We start from the raw sequence: 24,437 nt of genomic DNA, 5'->3' as shown, positions 1-24,437 counted from the left end.
AAGAAGGTTGGTGGCGATTGGACGTCTAACATAATGAATGCCAGTGAAAATGAGGTAGGATCAGAGTCTAAAATAGGGAAAGAGCAAGTCAAACATTACTTAGACAAGTTAGATGTCTTCAAATCACCAGGGCCTGATGAAATGCATCCTAGAATACTCAAGGAGCTGACTGAGGTGATATCTGAGCCATTAACAATTATCTTTGAAAAGTCATGGAAGATGGGAGACATTCCAGAAGACTGGAAAAGGGCAAATATAGTCCCCATCTATAAAAAGGGAAATAAGGACAACCTGGGGAATTACAGACCAGTCAGCTTAACTTCTGTACCTGAAAAGATAATGGAGCAAATCATGAAGCAACCAATTTGCAAAAATCTAGATGATAATAAGGTGATAAATAACAGTCAGCATGGATTTGTCAAAAACAAATTGTGTCAAACCAACCTGATAGCTTTCTTTGACAGGGTAACAAGCCTCGTAGATGGGGGGGAAGCGGTAGATATGGTATATCTTGACTTTAGTAAGGTTTTTGATACTGTCTCGCATATGACCTTCTCATAAACAAACTAAGGAAATACAACCTAGATGGAGCTACTATAAGGTGGTGGCAAAACTAGTTGGAAAACTGTTCCCAGAGAGTAATTGTCAGTGGTTCACAGTCATGCTGGAAGGGCATAACGAGTGGGGTCCTGCAGGGATCAGTTCTAGGTCTGATTCTAGGTCTGATTCTGTTCAGTTTCTTCATCAATGATTTAAATACTGGCATAGAGAGTACACTTACAAAGTTTGCAGACAATACCAAGCTGGGAGGGGTTGGGCTGCAAGTGCTTTAGAGGATAGGATTAAAATTCAAAATGATCTTGACAAACTGGAGAAATGGTCTGAAGTAAATAGGATGAAATTCAATAAGGATAAATGCAAAGTTCTCCACTTAAGAAGGAACAATCAGCCGCACACATACAAAATGTGAAATGACTGTCTAGGAAGGAGTATTGAGGAAAGGGATCTGGAGGTCATAGTGGATCACAAGCTAAATATGAGTCAACAGTGTAACGCTGTTGCAAAAAAAGCAAACATCATTCTGGGATATATTAGCAGGACTATTGTAAATAAGACACGAGAAGTAATTCTTCCGCTCTACTCCGTGCTGATTAGGAGTATTGTGTCCAATTCTGGTCGTCACATTTCAGGAAAGATGTGGACAAATTGGAGAAAGTCCAGAGAATAGCCAACAAAAATGATTAAAGGTCTAGAAAACATGACCTATGAGGGAAGATTGAAAAAACTGGGTTTGTTTAGTCTGGAGAAGAGAAGACTGAGAGGGGACATGATAACAGTTTTCAAGTACATAAACAGGTTGTTACAAGGAGGAGGGAGAAAAATTGTTGTTCTTAACCTCTGAGGATGGGACCAGAAGCAATGGGCTTAAATTGCAGCAAGGGCGGTTTAGGTTGGACATTAGGAAAAACTTCCTAACTGTCAGAGTCGTTAAGCATTGGAATAAATTGCCTAGGAGGTTGTGAATCTCCATCATTGGGGATTTTTAAGAGCAAGTTGGACAAACACCTGTCAGGGATGGTCTAGTAATACTTAGTCCTGCCTTGAGTGCAGGGGACTTGACTAGATGACCTCTCGAGGTCCCTTCCAGTTCTATGATTCTATGAAAAATATTATTTAGATAGTAAATATACTTCAATCTTTAAAAAAAATTAATAGTTGCACTTTAGACATGCATGTTCTAACAGATACTATACATTTGCAAAGTAGTGATGGCCTAGGATTCCAAACTGCAAATCACACATTGCTACACAGCTAACATTGCCTAAAGGATTACTGTCATGCAGGAGAGAGTGTCTTTTCTTGCCAGAACTCATGGTAATTTCCTCTGCAGGGTAGGATACCCCTTGCAAGACAGTAATACTTTTTTTTGTCACCATGGAATGTAGGATTTCCCTGTAATTTCATTTGAAAATCCTCATGTACGGCTCAACCTTAAAGAGACACTTGTCAACTTGAATTTTCAAATTTATCTGCCTGCTCCATATAGCAAGGTGACAATTTTTTTAAAGAGGGAATTTGTAAAAACAGAATTTCAGTCTTGCATTTGATGCCTGTGAGTAAAGTGTTTTGCAATTCATAAAACTACAGCTCTGTTCTTTCTCCCCCTCATTTCACACAGAAGGTAGTTACACTTATGTAACTGCTATGATCCAATGCTGTTTGAATAGACTTATCATATAGTATTCAGTTAACTCCATGAAATACTGGTTTCTTTATTAATTCCAAATAGGCTGATTCTCACTCTTATGTCTATATTGCCTTAAGAGAAAAAGACAGTTCACTCACCTTGTCCTCCTGGAACCCACTTGATACCAATCCACCACAAGGTGAACATAGTGAAATGGTGATAGACATGAAGGAAACTGATTTGGTTAAATTTCTTCCTCAAGATGAAAAATATTGTGTCCAAGTACTCAATTCCTTTTGAGACAAAGTACCACCATAAAGCACCAGCTATCTGCAATATAGGAACAAAGATCCTAATGATTCTTAAATAAATAATTAAATGAAATTAAAGTTAATTACATCAATGTGCTGTGAGGAAGAAATGGAAGATATGACTAGCATTTTTGGCAGTTTCTATTCCATTTCTGAAAAATGCCCTGAATTCTGGGTTATTTACAGCAGGAGTGGAATCATAGGTTAGGAGAAGTCAGTTATGATTTAACTATTAAACATCTGGCAACATCAGAGCATTAGACTTCTTTGGATTTTACTCCAGCCAAGGATGTAGTTTTTTGTAATTTCTGAACATGGGTTCAATATATTATTTTATAAAGGCTACCGTATTTTACAATTTAGCCATCTATAAAGAGAAGCAGTTTACTATCTCTCATGTACTTCCTCTTTACCTTAGTCTCTTCTACAGAGATTGCTACTGAAAGTCCTGTATGCAAGCAGACCACAATTTGACATGGACACAGAAACAAGGAGGCACATACACCACAATATGGTTAAATGCAGAGGCCACAACTTTACTAAAACCCTTAACCAATGAAGACCATTCCCCAATACTACCTAGCTGGGCTGTTCCAGTGTGGATTTCAACTGGGTAACAATGGTGCCTGATTCTACAAACTTGACAGGCACATGTAAGGGCAATACCCTCTTTACATGCTCAGGCCTGATCTGGAAGTCAGAGTCTATCCTGCTCCCTTCCTCCATGAAGAAGATAGGAGAATGGAGAAAAGGGGAGCCAAACACTGAACAAAACACACCCCATCATCATGCAACAAATTGCTCTGAGCTCATGCCCAACCAGCCCACTGGGTTACAGGGGATTCATATTTGACCATTTTTTAACCCACCAACCACAATGGAGCCTGCTAAAGTTGTGACAATGTAATTTACCTCGTCCAAATCCAGACCTCAGATATGCTGAATGGAAGATGAAAAACCCTACACAGCAGTTTGCCAATTTTGCCATATGGGAAAAATTCTTTCCAGTCCCCAAACAAAGTTTGACAATTACCCTAGCCCAGGGATTGGCAACCTTTGGCACGCAGCCCATCAGGGAAATCCGCTGGCAGGCTGGGACAGTTTGTTTACCTGCAGCGTCCGCACGTTTGGCCAATCGCGGCTCCCACTGGCCGCGGTTTGCCATTCCAGGCCAATGGGAGCTGCGGGAAGCGGCACGGGCCCAGGGATGTGCTGGTCACCACTTCCCACAGCCCCCAATGGCCTGGCACGGTGAACCGCGACCAGTGGGAGCTGCAAATCGGCCGAACCAGCAGACACTGCAGGTAAATAAACCATCCTGCCCCACCAGTGGATTTCCCTGATGGGCTGCGTGCCAAAGGTTGCCGATCCCTGCCCTAGCCCCAGCATCGTAAAAGATCTAGCTCATTCAATAAGGGTGAGTAAGGTCAGGACTCAGGGCTGGATTAAGAACTCTCATGGTCTTGGGCACATACTCTAAGCCACCTCCTGAATAAACAATAAAAACCCCCCCGAAACTTTGAACCTTCCTGATATGATGAAAAACATGTTATTTAAAGAATTAACAGAATAAGGGAACAAAACATGCACCATAGCTGACATTAAGAATTAGCTTTAGCTAGCAATTAATATTTACAGTTAATACGTTTCCTCAGAAGTACTGCCTGCTCAATATCGCATGTCAGTTTAGACACTAAACACTTTAGCAATTCCATGCAAGGACTGACAGAAAAAACAGATAACTAGTTCACTACAAAGGAAGCAGAAATAGAGCAATTTGGTTTCATGTACAGACAACTGCTGCAGCCAAATATAGTGGAATTCAGAAACAGTATTCACTAGAGCAAGATCATCTAGAATTATTACCCAACTTTGCGCAGACTTTGTCTGATCAATTCTTCTCCAAAACAATTTACAAAAAAGCAAAAATAGGCACTGATATCAAAACAGCTCTCTCTAGAGACCTGATATACACTATTCTAATTCTCTGATATTTCATAAAAATGTAGTATTTCATACTGACACTGTGTTCAATAAACAACCCAAATTATAATCAGGCTTATTTTTCAAGCTTTTAAGACTAATTTCTAAGATAGTAATTTTTGTTTTTGATAAAGACATAACAGCAAAAAAATAGCCATAGAGGTAAAGCAATGCATTGTAAACACAAATAACTGAAATGCAGTAACAAACATACACTATAATTAATAATGTGACATAGTGAATGGTGTGTCTGATAGGTGAAAAAAACAAATACCATTGCTATGGGCATTTCTCTCAATGTAAAAGCTATACAAAACAATTCATACCTTTTGTTTGGAGCTGTTTTTTTCTGAGATTTAAGCAAACTAAAGTCAGTGATTAGGTTGGCAAAGTTCATTTCTTGGACCAACTCTGTTCCCTCAAAAGCATTCAAACTGTTTTGCTGCACTGTGGATCTTGGTTCTTTTTTTATCCTATCCATCTTTGAAAATGACTGCTCTCCTTCACATTTAGTCACAGATAGGTTGAGAAAAATTCATAGGCCAGTGTCAACTTTAGAAAATGTAGACACCAGACAACTGTGAGGTAGCAGCTGATGCAGTGCATATGGTAATTTGTTTCATTTTGTGCAGAGAACTGACACTGAAAGAGTTTGTCAAGAAAGTTTTGGTCCAAGTCTTGAGGATAAACTGCTGTATATCTGCGAACTTCATTGACACATACTCAGGGCCGCCCAAAGGATTCAGGGGGCCTGGGGCAAAGCAATATCGGGGGCCCCTTCCATAAAAAAAAAAAAAGTTGCAATACTATAGAATGCTATATTCTCGTGGGGGTCCCTGCAGGGCCTTGGGCATACGCAGAACCCAGTTTAAACAGGTCTTCAAAGCACTCATATAGCACATTGAAAGCATCTAGTCTGTGACGTAGGCAAGTTTGTCAGTTCTGACAAAAAATGTTTCAGTGCAAAACTGATGGCTTCATTTAAGTACTGGCTCTACTGCCTCTTCAGACTCACCCTCAATTGGTTTTCTTTTACGGGGACGACAAACTCATGTTGATAGTACAACAGATTCCACTTACTACTGATCCGGATATTAACAACTTCCAGTTACTAGCAAAATTTTGCCAGGAACCAATCCCAACCCAATGACTTTAATATTAATGGGATTTGGATATTGGCAATGGCATGCCACTTATTAACAATATTGTTTTTGGAAGAAAGGCTACACCTGCAGGCAAGTTTATGAGGTTGCAGCCAGGGAAGGAAGCACTGGGACATACGGAGCACCTGCCACAGGAAGGTTTGCAGGGCTGAAGCCAGGGCAGGCACATCCCAGCAATTCCTTCCCTGGTTGCAGCCTCGCAAACCTGCCTTTCGCTTATTAGCAACTGCCAGATAATGGCAACTTTTTTCTGCCATTTCCGAGGGATTGCTAATAAGTAGAATATACTGTATTCAGAAGTAGCATACACATTTTCTTTGAACTGAATTCAAAATCCTCAAACTGTTCACATAATATCCCAACAAATGTTTCCAGGGAGCACAGTACATTAACACCAACACTTAGATCTATGTCCATCTTCTGTAGCTGGGTGCTGGTCAGTTTGAACTGCTGAAGCACAGTGTCCAAAAGAGTGCCACGACAGCTATCTCCAATTGTTCCATTTTCATCTGAAGATAAGTTGCATATAAACAAGTGTCTGGAGGCTGATTTATATTTTTTGAAAGACCTTCCAAGGCTTGTTGAATACTGCTATAGTTTTGACACAATGGCTTGGTAGAATCAGCACAATTACACCACTGAGTATCTGACAGACTTTTGAGAGTCAACAATCTCTGGCTAGTGTCAGTATTTATGTTGTGAAAATGGATTTCCATCAATATATTGAGGCAGAGTGGAAAGAATAGAGTCACTGCATAGCCCCCCAAAAATGACTGCATCTGAGCAATTGTTAACACTGTTGACTCCGACTGAACGTAGTATTATCATACGGTTGTCCACAGCAGACAGACACATCCAAAGCTTATTTTTTTTATCATAGCCACCACAGCTTTGGCCATTTGCACATGTGGTTCTCAGGTAGCTGAAACTCAATGAATTTCACAATTATATGCCCCTCTGAACTGAGAAATCAGAAGATGAGTGTGAGCTGGTCTACATGCACTACATCAGGAGTTATATCAACAATTACAGAAAAATATTTGGCTTGCTGTAATTCTGCTGCTATAGTATTTTTAATTATCATTCCCATCAATTCAATGAATATCAGAGACAGCTGACGACATATAGGAGGGCTTAATTTTCCCCTTCTGTACAAATGTAGGTAGGTGGTCAGCCAGAAATTACTCAAACTGTGATATTAGTTCCAAAATCCCAAAATAATTTCTAATGCTTTCGGATTCTAATACATCATCCTGGCCATGGAAGCCAAACCCATTAGCACTTAAAAACTTTATAACTGCCACCACATGCTGAAGAACATCGCTTTGGTACTGCTCTTCTGAATTAAATTGGTGTGCCAGATCACAGTACACAGCGCACAGTCAACTAGTGGAACTCCTTGCCTGAGGAGATTGTGAAGGCTAGGACTATAACACGGTTTAAAAGAGAACTGGATAAATTCATGGAGGTTAAGTCCATTAATGGCTATTAGCCAGGATGGGTAAGGAATGGTGTCCCTAGCCTCTGCTTGTCAGAGGCTGGAGATGGGGATGGCAGGAGAGAGATTACTTGATCATTACCTGTTAGGTTCACTCCCTCTGGGGCACCTGGCATTGGCCACTATCAGTAGACAGAATACTGGGTTGGATGGACCTTTGGTCTGACCCAGTACGGCCATTCTTATGTTCTTAAAAACGGGACTTCTGGTCACCCTTCACAGTGGTACATGTATTAATTTACATATTCAAATTGTAGTTGAAGTACATTGGTATTCATCTAAAAACAGTCAAGCCACATATCAAAAATGCTCAAACCATTTTCAAGGGACAGGTTTGCAAGTGTTATTAAATAAATATGTAAAATCGTGAACAGAAATTCCTGCTCTTACAGTAATGAACACAGGATACATATATGTGTTAGGGCCCCATAAATAAAAAATGGAAGATGAAATATGTAAGCTCATAATTAAAGGTCTCCCATGTCTTCTGGGGCCCCTGTCCATTAAAATGGCCCTGGCAGGGCTGGAACAGAGTCAAAATGGCAGGAGGCCAGCAGAAAGCAAGAGCTCCCTGCAGTAAAAAGCAAGCAGAAGCCACCCTTTCCTCGACCTTCCTGGCACGATGGCTCCACTGTTCAGTGGTGGTAGGTGTACTGGGCTCCATTACATGGAAGCCATGTAGGACAGCCCCCTGCATGGAGGGTGGAAGGAAAGAGAGAGAGGAGCTGCACACTCCCCCTCAAATACATAAACTGAGTAGGGAGGAGAAGGGGGATGTAGGAGGATATGCAGCACTGCCCCAGCTGTTTCTGCTTGGGGATGTCTCCCTCCCCAGCCTGAGCAGGAGCAAGGGGGATGTCTCAATTGCCTCTGGATCCATCAAGTCATACCCTGGATAGTGAGGTGAGCATTTTAGGTTAGGTAAAGGTTGGAAGGAGAAAGCATCACAGGAGCAGAAGCTGCAGTTCTGCATTGCAGAGTCAGCGAGCTCCCAGAAGGGTAACAACACAGTTTATTGTTGCCAATCTGCATGCTTTGCATGTTAACTGCTGAATGCCTGTTTCATCATCTCTGCACATATTTTGAAACCAATGCAGATGCTAGGGAGGTGAGGCAGACTCATTAGTTTATATGAACAGAGACAAAACTGGGTAATTTCTGTCATAACAGGGAGAGGGAGAGTAGATGAAAGAAATAAACAAAGAAGACTGCCAGAGCTGGGAGTTCCCAGATATATGGACAAGCCAAAAGAAGTTTTAAGATACATAATGCTCAGTAAAGTAGCACTTCTGTTTCTGGGCCAAGCAGTCATATATTTAACTCTCACAGCAAGGCTTGGCATCACACCCATTGGTGACACTGTAGTACAGTAACTGCTCTTAAAGAAACCCTGGAACAAGAAGCAGTGTTTGAAGATTAATGTGGATGGCAGAGTGTGGAAGTAAAAGTGAGGTCTGGTAGTCAGACAACCTGGTTTCTATGCCCAGCACACTGTAGGCTTGCCATATGACCTTGAGCAGGTCACTCAATATTTATAGTCCAGGAGCCTTAGAATTCTACCTGTCCTGCAGATTATTCACGTCCTGTTAGGTGAATTCAAGTGAACAACACTGAATTCATTTAAAAGACATTCCCTTCCTGTAAGGCATGAATAATTTTAAAGATCCAGGGTGGTATTTGCCTCCAATTCCCCATTTCTCAGTGGGATTATGCCTACCCAGTTTTTTTTTTTTAACAGAACCTCAAAATCCCCACTAAAGAGTGCTACATAAGTAGAAAATATCAGTTGCATGCTCTGCTCAACAGCTATAAATAATTCAGTTTTGCTACTACTTATCACTTACAAAGAAGTTGACAGGTTTCAAGTGCTGTGAAGTCTTTAATTATCCCAATACCCCTAAGGATTGAGGTACGGCCTCTATTTTTATAGATGAAAAAATGAAACTAAGAAATGTTAAGTTGCTTGTCCAAGGTCAAGCAGCCACTTGGAGATGGGGATAGGAAAGCATGCATGTCTATGCTCTGTCCAATTAAGTAATATATCAAGAACAGTCAGGCACCATTAAACTTGCTTTGTAAAGCACCAAAAATGTAGGACCTAACTGATAGTTGTATTTTTGATAAAGTTGATTCTTAATATCAAGTTCAACAGAAAGAGTAACAATGAAATAATCCAATTAATAAAAATAATTAATTAAAAAATAATATACAATACTAAATATTCTTTAAACCAATAATGTAATTATTATAAGATTTCTTTCCTGGGAGCTTTCATATGAGTCAAATCTAAGTCTGTTAGGACACCAGATGGCCCAGAAAGATTACATTACTGCCTAAGATTAAGGGGTCAGCAACAGATCCAACTCCATGACCTCTGCAAGCTTTTTTAAAGATGACTTCATGTTCACATTAACAATTTTAACCTAAGGCCTTGTCAGTAGTAGGTTTGTTTCACCAGATCCAAACCAGGGTAAGCTGACTGGTACAAGGCCTGTTTTACACTGGTGTAGTGCAGCTATGCTGGGATTTGCACCACTGTATCTATTCAAGTGAAAATGCCCAGCATAGACAGGGCCTAACTATTTTCAAAGAGTTTAAAGGCCAGAAAAGACCATTAGATCATCTAGTTTAATCTGAAAGTATGTAATGCTTCATGAATTTGCATGTCATCCTTGCATAGGTACCACACTAATTTTTTCCTGTTCCATTCTAATTTTAATATACTTGCTGCCAAAACAAGTGCACACACACAAATCTTTCGTGCCTGAACAGTTTTGTATCACATATTATGTTTATCATTCCATTTGAAAAGCTATTTATTTAGTATAAGGGCAGAAACTAAAAAACAACAAAAAAAAACCCCAATACACCACAGGATTCTAAAGCGGAATCCCTCTTTTCCTTGCTTTCCCTTCAGAAGAACTCTAATTAAAGGACTGGTTACAGAGGACTTGCAGGAGTATCTTTTATGAGATCATAAATATACTGTATATACTGTGAAGGAGAGGTTTTTTTTTTTTTGTTTTTTTAAACTCACATTTCCTTCTTATGGAGTTTTGTAAGAGTTTAGAATCTTGTAATCCAAAATTTATTTGTAATCTGCAGTTACTTACATGATTTTGTTTATTTTATATTAAAAATACCTATTCAAGTTCTAGGCACTTGTACACTTATTAGAAATGCCAAAAGAAGAGAAATACCTTTTATTAAAAGATAGCTGTCCTAGACCACTTCACACTATAGTCCTCCTAGCATCACAAATAGCACATTTCAAAATTGCAAACTATTTAATACCCCCACAACCAATAACCCCAAATTCCTCAACCCATAGCTCCCTGTAAACCCCAATAGACTAGAGAAGCCTGACTATGTGCCCAAAGAAAGAACAAAACCAGGCTCTGATGATCGAATGAGAATTGGAGGTTGGAATCCAGCAAAACAGATGCTTAATTTTAATTTATTTGAGGAATTTGTTCGGTTGATGAGAATTAAAGAGGACATTCATAACTTTTGAAAAGACCATGCTGTAAATGCTGTAAAGAGCCTAAGGGAGTTTGAACTTTAATGGGATTTCCGTGGTTATGGCTCTCTCTCTCTGAAGCACCTTCGAAAATTTCAGGTCTTTATCTTTAAATTTAATCGCAAAGCAGGACACACTGCTGAATGTGGCAAAAAGTTGATTCTTCTTTCATCTCTTTTTGCTTCTGTATGAAAGATGTATAGTTTTTCAGTCTAAATTAAATTCACTTTATACTTACAAGACTTGACAGTCAAAGTTACAAAAAACAAACCTCCATTGTGTTGGGGAGAGGGGATAAATATTGTGCAGTTTCTCATATACTTGAATTTTCCAACAGTGCCAAACACTATAGCCCAACTCATAAGAGAATTGAATTGTACCATGCCTCCTAATTGCACTTTTTGTTGCTATCACTTTCAGAAAAAAGGTTAAAACATTATTTATTATTATTTGCCAACCCGTATATCTTATCCTGATCCAAAAACCCCTCTGAATTACTCAAAGACTATTCTTCATGAGAGAAAACTGCTCTCAGCTGAAGGCAATGTAAAGTTGTTGTATACTGTACGAGACTCAAGCAGTACAGATTCACAAAGACGTGATCAGCTCTTCCTTAAAATGTTCATAATGTTCACATTTGGTTTTGTACTTACTTTTCCCCTTCTACATGACCACGTATCCCCTTTGTGACAGTGTACCCCATAAGGCTTTATGGGGAGGGGGTGCTTATAAATGTATGTATGACATAACTGGAATATGTTTTGTGCTGCCAGTGCCATGTAATATATCTCCGTAAAGGTTATGATCTACTATATCTATTCATCCTATTTGTACATATATATCATTTTCTACTTGAGGTTAAGAATATGGGCTGTATGCTTGCTTGGTTTCTAAGGCCTTGGCTACACTTACCCGGTAGTTCGACGGCTGGAAATCGAAGTTCTGGGTTCGACTTATCGCGTCTAGTCTGGACGTGATAAGTCGAACCCGGAAGTGCTCGCCGTCGACTGCGGTACTCCAGCTCGCCGAGAGGAGTACCGCGGAGTCGACGGGGGAGCCTGCCTGCCGCGTGTGGACCAAGGTAAGTTCGAACTAATTCGAACTAAGGTACTTCGAACTTCAGCTACATTATTCACGTAGCTGAAGTTGCGTACCTTAGTTCGAATTAGGGGGGTAGTGTAGACCAAGCCTTGGTAAGCTTTGGGAGGCATTTGGTCAGCTTCTTTAGGAAGGAATTCACAAGGTTAAGTACCTGATCAAGAAACACTTGGAGAAAAATGCATCTTGGAATGCTCCAATCCACATAAGAAGTCTTCCTGGAGACATGCAAGATACCATGTGGACAATGGCTTCGGCCTGTAAAGACTGAGTCATGCAGGGACGTGTGACTTGCCCAGGTGACTCCAGAACTCTATCTTGGAGCTGGACTTTGCATAGGAGGGAGGAGGGGGGTCTCCACCCACAAGAGAGAGTCTATCTAAACCCGTGGGAGACCCCTCCATTTTGTCTTCAGCTGGCTTAAGAAGGAGCCTCTCCACCCCCCCAGGATACCTGAAGGAAACTGGAACAAAGGACAGTAACTACAGGGTTTGTGAGTGATTGCTGGACCCAGGCTAAAAGGAGATTAGCCTGTAAAAGGGAGCATTCTGGAACTGGTGAGATTATCTGTATTTAGTTTGATTAGACATAGATTTGCCCATTTTATTTTATTTTGCTTGGTGACTTACTTTGTTCTGTCTGTTACTACTTGGAACCACTTAAATCCTATTTTCTGTATCTAATAAAATCACTTTTTATTTAGTAATTTACTCAGAGTATGTATTAATACCTGGGGGAGCAAACAACTGTGCATATCTCTCTATCAGTGTTATAGAGGGCGAACAATTTATGAGTGCTGAATGTGCTGAATCCAAATATGGTTGTTACCAAGCTGTATGTTGTGTATAAAGGAATCTAGAAAGAGAGCAAAGCATAAGCTTTATGCAGGCTAAAACGGATTTATCTGGGTTTAGATCCCATTGGGAGTTGGGCATCTGAGTGCTAAAGATGAGCAAACTTCCATGAGCTGTTTTCAGGTAAACTTGCAGCTTTGGGGCAAGAGATTCAGACCCTGGGTCTGTGTTGGAGCAGACGGGAGTGTCTGGCTCAGCAAGACAGGGTGCTGGAGTCCTGAGCTGGCAGGGAAAACAGGAGCAGAGGTAGTCTTTGCACAACAGGTGGCAGCTCCCAAGGGGGTTTCTGTGATCCAACCCGTCACACCCTGATCCTTCTGCTTCATATTTTCTTTTTACTGTAAATCCTGCTACACCAAACATTTACATTAAATTATGCATATATTTAATCTGTTCACCTTGTTTTCAAAACTAGTAACAATACTAATTGGAAAGGCAAAAGCAACAGAAAACAAAATGTTTCAGATTTAGCCAAGTTTAGTAATATATTTACAAGACAACAAGAGAAAATGTGAGCAGAAAATGCATATTGAAATAGAAGACATTGCCTGGACAGACATCAACAGGGAAACACTGCTCACGTGTAGCTTCCCTTCTTTGAAAAAGTTCCACTGTAAGGTGTTAGCTGAATGTTTCTCAAATCCGTAGCGTAACACAAAATATGTAAGAAAAGTAATCAAATATGCACAATCTTTTTATAAAGCTACTGAATTTCAGTTTCTTATTTGCAAGAGGCACTAGAAATATTTTAATATGTTATAGAACCATGAAAGAATTTTTACATGGCTCTTAACCTGAGCATTTGCACTTTGACACAAAAGTGTGCAAGCTGATTCAATTATCAGAAATGTATCACGTACTCCGAAAACACCTGTTTTAAAAACAACTGAAAATATTTTCTTGACTAAACATTAAGTAAACATTTTAATGCACACAAGTTAAGCACACATATTAATGTATTATTTCCATAAACTTTGGTATTCAGTGGCAGATTGAATCAACATCTTATTGGTTCACTTATGACATTTACTTATTTGATAATATTGTCCGTAAACACGAAGGGTCAGGTACATTGACACACCCTTGTTCCAGTTTTCTACGTTGGCATGCTTCTGTACAAACAAGTTGTGCTGTCCTGTTCTTGCAACGTTGACTTCTGCACCCTTTGGTGAAGCCACAGACTATTGCCTCCAGGCAATCGCTGGTACTGGTGGCAATGACCTGACCTGTGGCACCAGACCTCTATTCTCCTGTTTTCAACCCACTGTATTTGGAGGAGGAAGAATTAGATTTCGGTAGTGGAGCTGTCTAGTGCCAAACTAGTGCCTGGTAATGAGCTCTCCGTATGTGGAAGAAAAGAGCACCATTTGTTGGGGTATAGCTTCTGATAACTGCAAGCATGTGAACAAAATGGCACGTGTTTTATCAGTACTGTGGACCGCTGACAAGTCTTACCTCTGACTAATCAACTCTTTTGCACTTTTGACCTTCTACGAGTGCATGTCACCCTGTCCAAGGTGTGTTAGAAGCTGACTGTGTCGCTGAAACACTTTCCATGCAGTCATCTTATTGTGTCCAGCGATAAAAGAGGTAACATCATAACTAGTCAGGACATGAAATGGGAGCAGAGTTTCCAGAACAGGGGGTCCATTCTGTAGTTTCTCACAAATGGCATGAACAGGAAAATATTTTGGTTCCTTTGATGTGCCAGGTTTCATCCAAACTGCTTACCTGCCATTTTGTTATAGTATGCCAGCAAAAGAGTAAGCACATCAGTGTCCCTGGCTGCAATCACCACATTGTTGGCATCAGCATCACTGTGGACACGGTGTAAAATCTTTCTTGTATCTCATTTTTCCTCATGAGCACCAGTCAATTGGTGTGAACTGTTGCTGTTGAGCCCTATGCTTCAGCCTTATCCTGAAAGCCACCAGCCAGAATGATTTGTGTCATTTGTGTCAGATCCTTGTGTCATTAGTTGCTCCGTTAAAAATATTTTCTGAAAAACACACTGAAATTCATCCAGTTACTTGGAAGAGGCACATATATGCCTTCCACTACTCTTCGCATGGGTCTTATACCTCTTGAGCATTTTTATTTTATACCATCCTTAGCAGAGTCCTGGTAGTACCTGTCAAACACAACGTCTATACCGTGGAAGTCTTCTCCACTCTTAAGTACCGTTTTTACAAATGTGTCTGAAAAGTCTCCAATGTTTTGGCTCCGGATGACTTTTCTATGGCTAACACAACCAGCCCGTTAGCCACTCAAGCACTCTCCTCTGGACTATACCAACCCTGCTTCCTGCAGGTTGACAATAGATATACCCCAGCCCTCAAGTCCTTCAAAGTGTCCCCCTGTGGAATCCAGACCCTGATCAAATCCCACAGCCTTGTTCCCAAAGAACAGTGTACCCCAGTTCACCAGTTTTACCTCAGACCACTGCTCCTGTATCACACACAACACTGGAGTTCAATTATAGTAAAACAAAAGGAATTTTATTTAAGAAAGAACAGAGATTCAAACAGAAACAAGTGTGAGTGACGGAAACAAATGGTGACATACAAAACAACATCATAAAACGCAAAATAGGGCCTACACTTATTAACAGTTACCTTTCCTATCTAATACAGTAGATTCTCACCACACAGTTGAGTCTTTTGCAGTGCTTGCAATCCCAAGGAGTTAGGACCCAATTTTTCATGAAACACACCTATGCATCCAGGTACCTCCTCAATGAATGGTTCCAGAATGTGTTTCTCCATCCTGTGATCTACTGAATTAGTCTTTTACTTTTATTCATAGATAGTCATATTTTCCTTGCAAGTGGTTTTGAGGGAAACCTTTGATAACTTTCCAATAACTTCTGTTGCTTGGGGCAAAGGTGGACAATTAAGCAATATACTGCATAATCAGATAGCCAGGGCTGGCACTGAGACATACTGTTCCCATGTGACTCAATTTTACTCCAAAGCCATAAGACCTAATTTTCAATATAATTGCATTATTCATTCCTTAGCTATTACCCATACACACATCTCACAGTGTTTATGAGTATTGATAAGTTACAAGCTTTCATTAGAGACCTTACCTGACATGGATTAATACCATGAAAGTGGTGTATTTGGTGTAGTGAGTTTGTCAGATCTGAAACAGGAGTTGCTCGTAAAGAACAGTAAACCCCTTGTCAACTACCTCAGGGTAACCGTTAGTGGACAGTGGACATTAGCTGTCATTACATTGCCCAGTATTGCTTTTGTGCCTGTTCTTAGACTGCAATTTATCTGTGCCAATACCAAAGGGACAGGCATTAACTCATGTTTCAAATTTTATTGCAGATTCACAGTCCTGCTGGCTTCACAGGCTGTGTTTAGTTACTGAAGAATATTTCTGTCTGCCTTCATGGTTAAAGCCTGTAGTAGTTCCGGGGTGGGGCTCGTCCCTTCCTGGGGCGCCTGAAAGCCAGGCCGCCCCGCTACAAAGCGAATAACAGTTCTGAGCTCAGGCCCTTTGTGCAGGGGCTGAGCAGACAATTAACAGTTCTGAGCTCAGGCCCTTATGCAGGGGCTGAGCACACAATTAACAGCTCCGGCCCTGGGTCAGGGCGGGGCTGCACACCAATAGTCAGTCAGTGGCCCAGGCCTTGTAGCAGGGGCTGGGTCAGTTTGGGTTAGCCCAGGCCCTAGGTCAGGGCGGGGCAGCAAATCAATAGTCAGTCAGGGGCCCAGGCCCCTTGGACAAGGAGGAGGAGAGACTGCCACCCGGCGCGGGGTGGCAGGGGGGAACACAGGCCCACCCACTCCACTGTGTTCCAGCCCGGGGCCCTATCCGCAGCAGTCCGTCTGCCGCGCAGTCAGTGGGGATCCTGACCACAACACACTGACATGGGTTCGGGGTCTGCTATCCCCGGGCCACTTCCCATCTCCTCCTCCATGGGTACCTGCTCCTCCTGAGTTCCGTCTGCTGGGTCACAGATCATGGACTCCTCCGGGCCCCGAGCACCGGGTAGGTCTGTCGCTCCCTCTGGGCCTCGGCGGGGGGAAGCTCAAACCGCTCCTCAGGGTACCGGGCTCTCGGCAGGCTCGGCCAGTCCTCCTCAGGGTACCGGGCTCTCGGCAGGCTCGGCCAGTCCTCCTCGGGATACCGGGCTCTCGGCAGGCTCGGCCAGTCCTCCTCGGGATACCGGGCTCTCGGCAGGCTCAGGTCCGCGGGAGCTCGGGCACCAGCGTCTGTCCTCTCCCGCTGCCGGCCAGCTACTGAGCGCTGGGGCCTGGCCTTTATACTTCCTGTCCCGCCCCTTGACTTCCGGGGGGCGGGGACAGGCCGCAGTGGCTCCGCCCACTCTGGCGGCTTTTCTGGCTCATCGCTTCCTGGGGCACCTGGAAGCCAGGCCGCCCCGCTACAAAGCCTTTCCTTTGACTTCTTTTCTCACCCCATATAGCTCAGAAAAAAGTTGGAGCATTATTTTTTGTCAGTGACTCGTGAATGCGTACATGTCCAGGCATCCCCTCTTGTTATAAACTTTCTCCACAAAGCTGTCCAAATGCACTTGTCTTAGGATCTTTGCATTCAACAGTGTGCTTTGCATGGCTTCAGTAGCCATATTTCTTGTTGAAATATTTTGCAATGAAGTGGGTGGTTCCTCCCCAGAGAAAACTTTGAGCCTTTGAAGTATTAGTAAGAATGCATCCTCATCTTCATTGTCACATTGCTTTCTTGCCTTTCTTGACTCATTGCGAATAAACTAGTCATCCAAGCCAACGTAGAACTTGGCTTTGGTGTCTGCTGCAATATGGGCTCTCAGCTTGTAAGACAAGGCTCATCTGCTGGGAGCTGACCAAATCTTAGTGATGCCTATAATTCCACCTCCTTTCTTTCTTATGCCATTAAGCCACTTATGGGTCTGATCAAGGTCCATTTGGTTGAACTTCTGACATGATTTCTTGACAATAAAGTTCCCTTGCTGGAACTCCTTGAGCACTTCAGGTGGTAGTGGATGTATTTCTACAGTGTAGATGGTACCGCACATAATTTGTGTGGTCATCTCTCATAAAGAATGACATTACACATTTGAAGGTGAAGAGATGCAGCTCCCAATCTCCTTCTCTCTGGGCATGGTTGAGCATGAGCAGTAAGGCCACCATTTCCATGTATCACCACCAAAACCTGAAGTTCCTACTACCTTCACCTCAACTGGTCACCAATGTGAAGGTGGGATTTCAAAATGTTTGTGAATTACAAAGATGAAGTGACATGAACTCACCATAAGAATGTGACTGATTGCTTTGACAATATCCTCTTTAAGCTCTCGATCATGTGCTCCTATAAAGTCCAAGAGTTGTGGAAGAAGTAGGCAACACAATGCTTGAAACATTGCTTGTAGTCCTGCGTCACCCTGCCATGTGATTTGACATCACAGCTTGTTCTGATGATTTGGTCCAAGAACTCCACTTTCAATACAGTCATCTGCTAGCCCTCAAGCCTGTATGTGCTGGCCTATAAGTCTTTGAAAGTTCATTGAGATATGGAGGCCACCTAATCATGGAATAAGCCATTCTCTGTACCCTGGTGTGCCCTTTTTAGTTTCATCAGTTTAAGTACAGAGTTTCATCAACATTTAGACCCACATACTGCTGGCCAAGCACTGACACACATTTGCATCTCTGTACAACAGCACTGAGGATGTCTAGCTCTTGGGCAGGCACGTGAATGATTGGCCAGTATCCAGTGCTAGTTGTCATGTGCAACTGGCTAAAACCCACATCTTGGGGTCTCATTTTGATGTTTAACAATAAAAGCCAAATCAGAAGCTCTTGCCTGCACCGCAGCTTTGCAATTTTCTTCAGATTCAGAGTATCATTCTTTGCAAACATGGTCCATGTATACTGGTTTAGCTTTACCATTTCTTACATTGTCTGATAGGATTGGTTCAATTGCATCAGCAACATTAAAGTATGCTGTTATTTGATGGCTTTAAATGATTCAACATCAGATATGGGGCAAGTCCTCTTTGCCAAGCAGTAACTTGGGTTGCATAGATTTCGTTTTTGACATCCAGAAAACATAATTTGTGTCAGTACTGGTGGCTGCATAGAGGAAAAAATATTCTGAGAACGATCTGGAAGGAATAACATCATCATTCTCAGCTTCCATACTTTGTAGGGTTTTCTCTGCTACGGCTGTGCCCACTCTTGCAGCGGCTAGTCTTATGGAAAAGCTGAACAAGTTGTTTTGATCTTGTTGCCTGATGGAGGGTTCACCCAAGACCAATATGCTTTAGTGTCCATTTCCTGCCAATACTCACACCATATACAAAATATTGAGCTACACTAAGCTCCTTGCATTTCACTGATTCTTGTTTCTCAGAGTTCTCTTTATTACCATCGTCTTCATACAGCACTGGAGGAACATGTGCAGACATCATCCTCACTGACCCTGAAACCCTTGTGGCCAGGGTGTGACAAAGTATCTCCTAGAATTTCAAATGCAACATGTACCCAGTGACAGAAATATATCTCCTGGGGGATGGTAAATGGGGACAGCTTTCTTATCATCTTGGCAAGAATCATTAGTGAGTTGGATATGTATTTATACTTGGTTGGAATTAAGAGTGTTTGTCTTTCAGCAGGAGACCAATCAGACAATGAAAGAAACTGAAATAAGTCTCCAATACGAGCTTGGAGTTTGTCCTTAAATGATGATCTATGACTTATGTAGGCGTGTGGAATTTCAGTGCCAGTTTCCTTTACAAGATTGCAGTAATGACGCTATACCTCAGATGGCTGCATGCTGAAGCTCACTTTCAAGCCAACTCATTGCTGTATCAGTAATTTTGGTGCCCTCATTCTGCTTCATCATCAACTTCATAAACGGGATGAAACAAGCTAGATTCAGCAGCTATGAGGTCATTTACTCCAGCTAAATGAACACTCATTTTGTGGTCAAATACACCTGCCCTCATTATCTGTTCACTCATCTTGAATGTAGTTACAGAGATGAGTATTTGTTTATGGTGCACGCCTTGTCAAAACATGCAACATCTCCAGTTCATAGGTTTCACAAAACTGGACTGTCTTGTATTACGGACACTGATCGTTTTTATTGGGAAAACTACAGCTTGCCACATGTGATAAATCAGTTGCAGATACTCTTGTGTTCTGTAACCTCTGGATTTTGCCTTTGTCAGTGTATTGGGCATAGCAATTTCTGTGCCACACAACTGATACTGCTTGTTCTGAATGAACGATGGACTCAGTTCTGTCAATGGTCTCACCATATATGACACTGTGTAGTTTCTTTCTAATGGCTGTTGCCTCCCTTATTCTATGCAATCCTTGTTCACTGACTTCATGCCCATCTTCTCTGTGTTATTTGTCAAGAATCAAGTAGAGACTGTAGGAAACTAGGGTTGATCTGTTGAGACTTACTACCAGTTTCATTACTACCAGTTTATCTTCAGCTGTAACCAATATGAGTGTCATAAACCACCACCTCAGCTAACTACTGTTGCTTTGTTTGTAAAAAAAAAAAAAAAAAATACAATTGCCAGAACTTCTATCTTAATTCTGGTCAAACTACAAAGCATTACATACTATACAACAAATACTAAGCTTGCAAGAAATTGAGAAAATGATTTCACTTTTTATGGGAAAATAACTTCTGTGTATGATTAACTTATTTCTAATATTATGATATACGGATGACTCAGAGCTATAAAAAGTTGAATATTAGGGTGCAATAGGTGTTAAAACCATGATTTGTGTCTTCTCCTTTCTCTTCTTAATAGACTGAGAAGTACAGTTTGATTTCAATGATAAGATCATGCACAAACCATTGGTATATCAAACATTTCTGGTGAATTATGATGGCCATACATATCTGCAGGTTTGAGGGTCTAAACATCAAAATTCAACTTGGTAGCAGCCATTTTCAAAATCAACAGACTCGAATGTTAGAAAAAATGGTTAACTTTTCATCTCTTCTAGAGGATTGATTCTGAGATTTCTGTCTAGTCTACTAAGCCGCCTGATAGGCTGGAGTGGTAGCTGTTGAACCTCTGCACCACCTAGAGGGTTGAAGTTGCTGGTTACTAGTACAAGCTCCACAACTGCACTTAGGGTTTGATCCTGCTGCCATTCCAATCAATGGAAGAACCCCCATTGATTTGAATAGTGCAGGATCAAGCCATTAATTTTCCTATACGCCTGACAATTTTATCCACTGGTTATTCTATTACCATTGAGAATATATATTCCAATACAGACACTCTTCTTCAGAGAGATCTTTGGGCTATTAAATTAGCGGTCTTGATTCAAATCTAAAATTAGTGGGTTTTTTTTAAATCTATATCTATTAGAACATATACCACCAATTTAAAGTATGATAAAAAGTTTGCAGATGGTAAATTTTCAAGTGAAAGAGTAACCAGAACTGATTTGGATACCCCTATGGTTATTTTTACTAATTTAATTAAAGAAAATTGAGTATCGGGAAATATTTTGTTTTAAATTAAAGATTTCTGTCTGGTCAAAGAAAGGATTCATGAGATTAAGTCCTTAATACAGATATAGGACCTATTGAAACTCTGTCTGGAAATTAAATTTGAGTTCCTATTTAGGTAACAACACTTGGAATGTCTTGTATTACAGGAGGAGGAAATGAACCTATGAAATTGTGTAGATTTAATTGTGTTATGTCTTTATAGGACACAAAGTTTTAAAAAATAATTATAACTAAATGTAAATAGCATATCATTAAGTTGTCATAAATTTGGAATGATCAGATATTTTATTATGAAAATCAACTTTTGATATTGGACAAAGTCTATAAAATATTGGTTTGGTATTACCAACTAATTACTGCTATTTTAGTAAAATAATAGGTATAATTCAATTTGTATTTTCCCCACCATATTCCAGCTAGATCAACTGGAAACCTAGGCATTATGGTTTAGAATCTGTGAATTCATTTAAGCTTCTTTTCTGAACATTTATCAAGAACTTATCATGAAGTTTGAAAAAGTTAAGGTTCCGTTAGCAATGTTATCTTGCTCACACTGGGCATAAGTAATGTCTGTAGCAAATGCCATTTTCTTTTTATTAACTGTATTGTGTTCTTTTATGTATTATGGCAGGTGACCTCTCTTTCTCAGAGGGGTTTCAGAAGGCCCAAAATGCAACAACATTATTTTGATTACATTGTGCAGGAGGTGAGCCATTGAGAGGTCATGCAAAAGTAGTAGGACATCCAGTCCTTCACAGAACTGAGCTCTGCAGCAGTGCTCTGCATGAAGGCAAAGAACATGGTAATGATGAAGGTGAAGCTGAAGGATTTCTGACAACATGGCATATAAATCCTGTACATAGAGTCACTATTCCTGCTCACGCTTTGCAATATTGGCCATGCAACTGATATAAGGTGGTGGTGATGATGACAATTGTGATTCTTTTCTTCATTTCCATGTTGTTATGGATGTTTAAACAGGCTGTGGACTTTTTGAGTTTCACCCATAGCTAGACAACTGTTCAGGGCAGGGATCTGGTTCTTGGTTAGCATATTCTATTAATTAAACATTATATACATTTACAGCACTATATAAACAATATTTTGGATTAGACTGTTAAAATTAAGTTTTCATGTACAGTGGCCAAAACCTTCAGAAACACTTAAGTCCCACTGAATCATTTAAGTACTTTTGAAAATATGGGATGTTCAGTGTGTCACCTTAAAATCATGAAAGGATATTTTTTATACTGGAGGCTAAAACCAAACCCCTCTAAGACTATTAAATTAAATTAATGGAGATATCCTATCTCCTAGAACTGGACGGGACCTTGAAAGGTTATTGAGTCCAGCCCCCTGCCTTCACTAGCAGGACCAAGTACTGTTTTTGCCCTGCCCCCTCAAGGATTGAACTCACAACCCTGGGTTTAGCTCAAACCACTGAGCTATCCCTCCCCCCTTGTGTCAGCATTTTTCTAAACAATCAAAAGGTAAGATGGAACTCCATGCAGATTTCTGCGGCCAGCAGATAGGACACATTCCCACACCCCTGAAATATCTTGGTGTGACATTAGACTGAAGCTTCACATGCCAACAATATCTGAAAAATATTCATGACAAAATAAAAATGTGTGTAAACCTCATCCAGAAACTAGCAGGAATGACCTGGAGAGCTGATGCAAAAACTCTATGCTTCTCTTCACCAGTCCTTGTCTACTCTACAGAGAATACTGCTAACCAATCTGGATACACCACTCCTACACATCACTTGTCCATTCTCAATTTAACATCATCGTGTAGATTATTACAGGCACAGTGAAGTCAATGACACAACCATGGCTTCCTGTAGTAGTGCATATCTACCCACCTCAAAGTCATTGAAACATGAGAATTATTCAGGAGTACAATTTTATTTAAAGAAACAAGAATCTTCCAATACACGAAGACCTAAATAATATACCAACATTCCAACTCAAAGCCAGAAAATCTTTTTGTGGGTTACAGCTCAAAAGCTCAAAGATTTGGGTTTTCCTCCAAAGACTACAGGTAGGCAAGGGGGAAAGATGTTAACAAATAACACCTCAGCAAGGACTCAACCAAAGAACCCTGTGGCTTTTCACTCCCACAGAAAATATGATTCACTCTGAATCACATCCACACATCAGATGGCAGATGCACCGACTTTCTCCATAAATGGGCACTGAGACACAAGCCTATCTGTGACTGTGGAAATAGACTTCAAACTATGGAACTCCTTGTCAATCAATGTCCCAATCATATCCCAGCGGTATCTCTGAAGTCCACTCTGGCACCTGAAACAATCAATTGGATTGCTGGCCAATTGAAACAATCAATTGGATTATGTGCACATCTAACACTGCTATTTTTAAGCCATACAAAAGTAGAAGTATGTGAGCAAATCCACAGTGGTAAGAGAATTTTAATATTTACATTTCCTGACTTTATTTAGAACGTATATCTTGAAAACTGCATATTCATATAAATTTATGCAATATATGTTGTTATATGGTATTAGTCTGTCTTTCAGAAGTGAGCAAAAGATTACATGAAGCTAACCATGATAGGAGACAGAGGATTGCAGAAGAGCATGGGGTGGGAAGAAGGAAGATTGATCAATATCTTTTGATTCTAAACATATGGTTTTCAGACTTGCTGAATTAAAGCTTAAAATAACACCCTTGTCTGTGCAGAATAACAGTACATAAAAAGGGTACTCACCCTGACTTCATAAATATTATCTGAATAATCCACAGTCTGGCAGACATAGCTGTATCCTCGAGCTCTGGATGCCAAAAATAGCTGAAAATATTAAAATTATATATGAGGGGAAAGAGTCCATACAAAGATAATTATTTATTAGTGATTTTAGTGGTATTATAAATTTACTCCAAAAGCAGTATTTTAAATCATATTTATTTACAATACAAAGATGCTATTTTTAAAAGTGGTCAATATTTAGTTTTAACAATGTACTTTTTCATATCTCGTGGTGTCAAAACAAGTGGTCCCCTAAATTAAACATAAAATACTCAGAAAAAAATAAATAAACTGAATAGTCTGCAAGATATTTAGAGAACAGAATAAATTACGACCACGTCCACTGTGACCTATAGCCATTCATACATGGATCCTGCCAGCAGAGGGAGCATGTTTCTGAGACTCAGAATCCCTTAATGAAACCTGCAAGAAGAGTATCTTTATGATGGGATATAGGGAGAGAAAATGATCTCTCAGATAGCTGGGCCCAAGATCATTCAGGGCTATAATACTGTAACCAACACTTGGAACTGTACACAGAG

At 40.6% G+C, this 24,437-nt stretch overlaps 1 protein-coding gene and 1 non-coding gene across 2 annotated transcripts in view; both read right to left on the bottom strand.

The window, feature by feature from the left end:
* Positions 1–24,437, bottom strand: part of ELOVL4 (ELOVL fatty acid elongase 4) — a 55,944-nt gene that overhangs the window by 4,715 nt on the left and 26,792 nt on the right. Inside the window, exons 3-4 of the mRNA XM_034766151.1 lie at positions 23,857–23,937; positions 2,347–2,518 (exon numbers count right to left, since the gene is read on the bottom strand). Of these exons, the coding sequence (XP_034622042.1) occupies positions 2,347–2,518; positions 23,857–23,937 (253 nt within the window). The remainder of the gene's footprint in view (positions 1–2,346; positions 2,519–23,856; positions 23,938–24,437) is intronic.
* LOC117875681 lies at positions 9,779–9,882 on the bottom strand. Its single transcript, XR_004645320.1, has one exon. It is a non-coding gene; the product is annotated as a U6 spliceosomal RNA (small nuclear RNA).

Source organism: Trachemys scripta, chromosome 3 (genome assembly GCF_013100865.1).
Source record: "Trachemys scripta elegans isolate TJP31775 chromosome 3, CAS_Tse_1.0, whole genome shotgun sequence".
NCBI classification, from domain to species: domain Eukaryota; kingdom Metazoa; phylum Chordata; order Testudines; family Emydidae; genus Trachemys; species Trachemys scripta.
The sequence above is the reverse complement of the archived record's forward strand: the minus strand, read 5'-3'. Positions and strand labels throughout refer to the sequence as shown.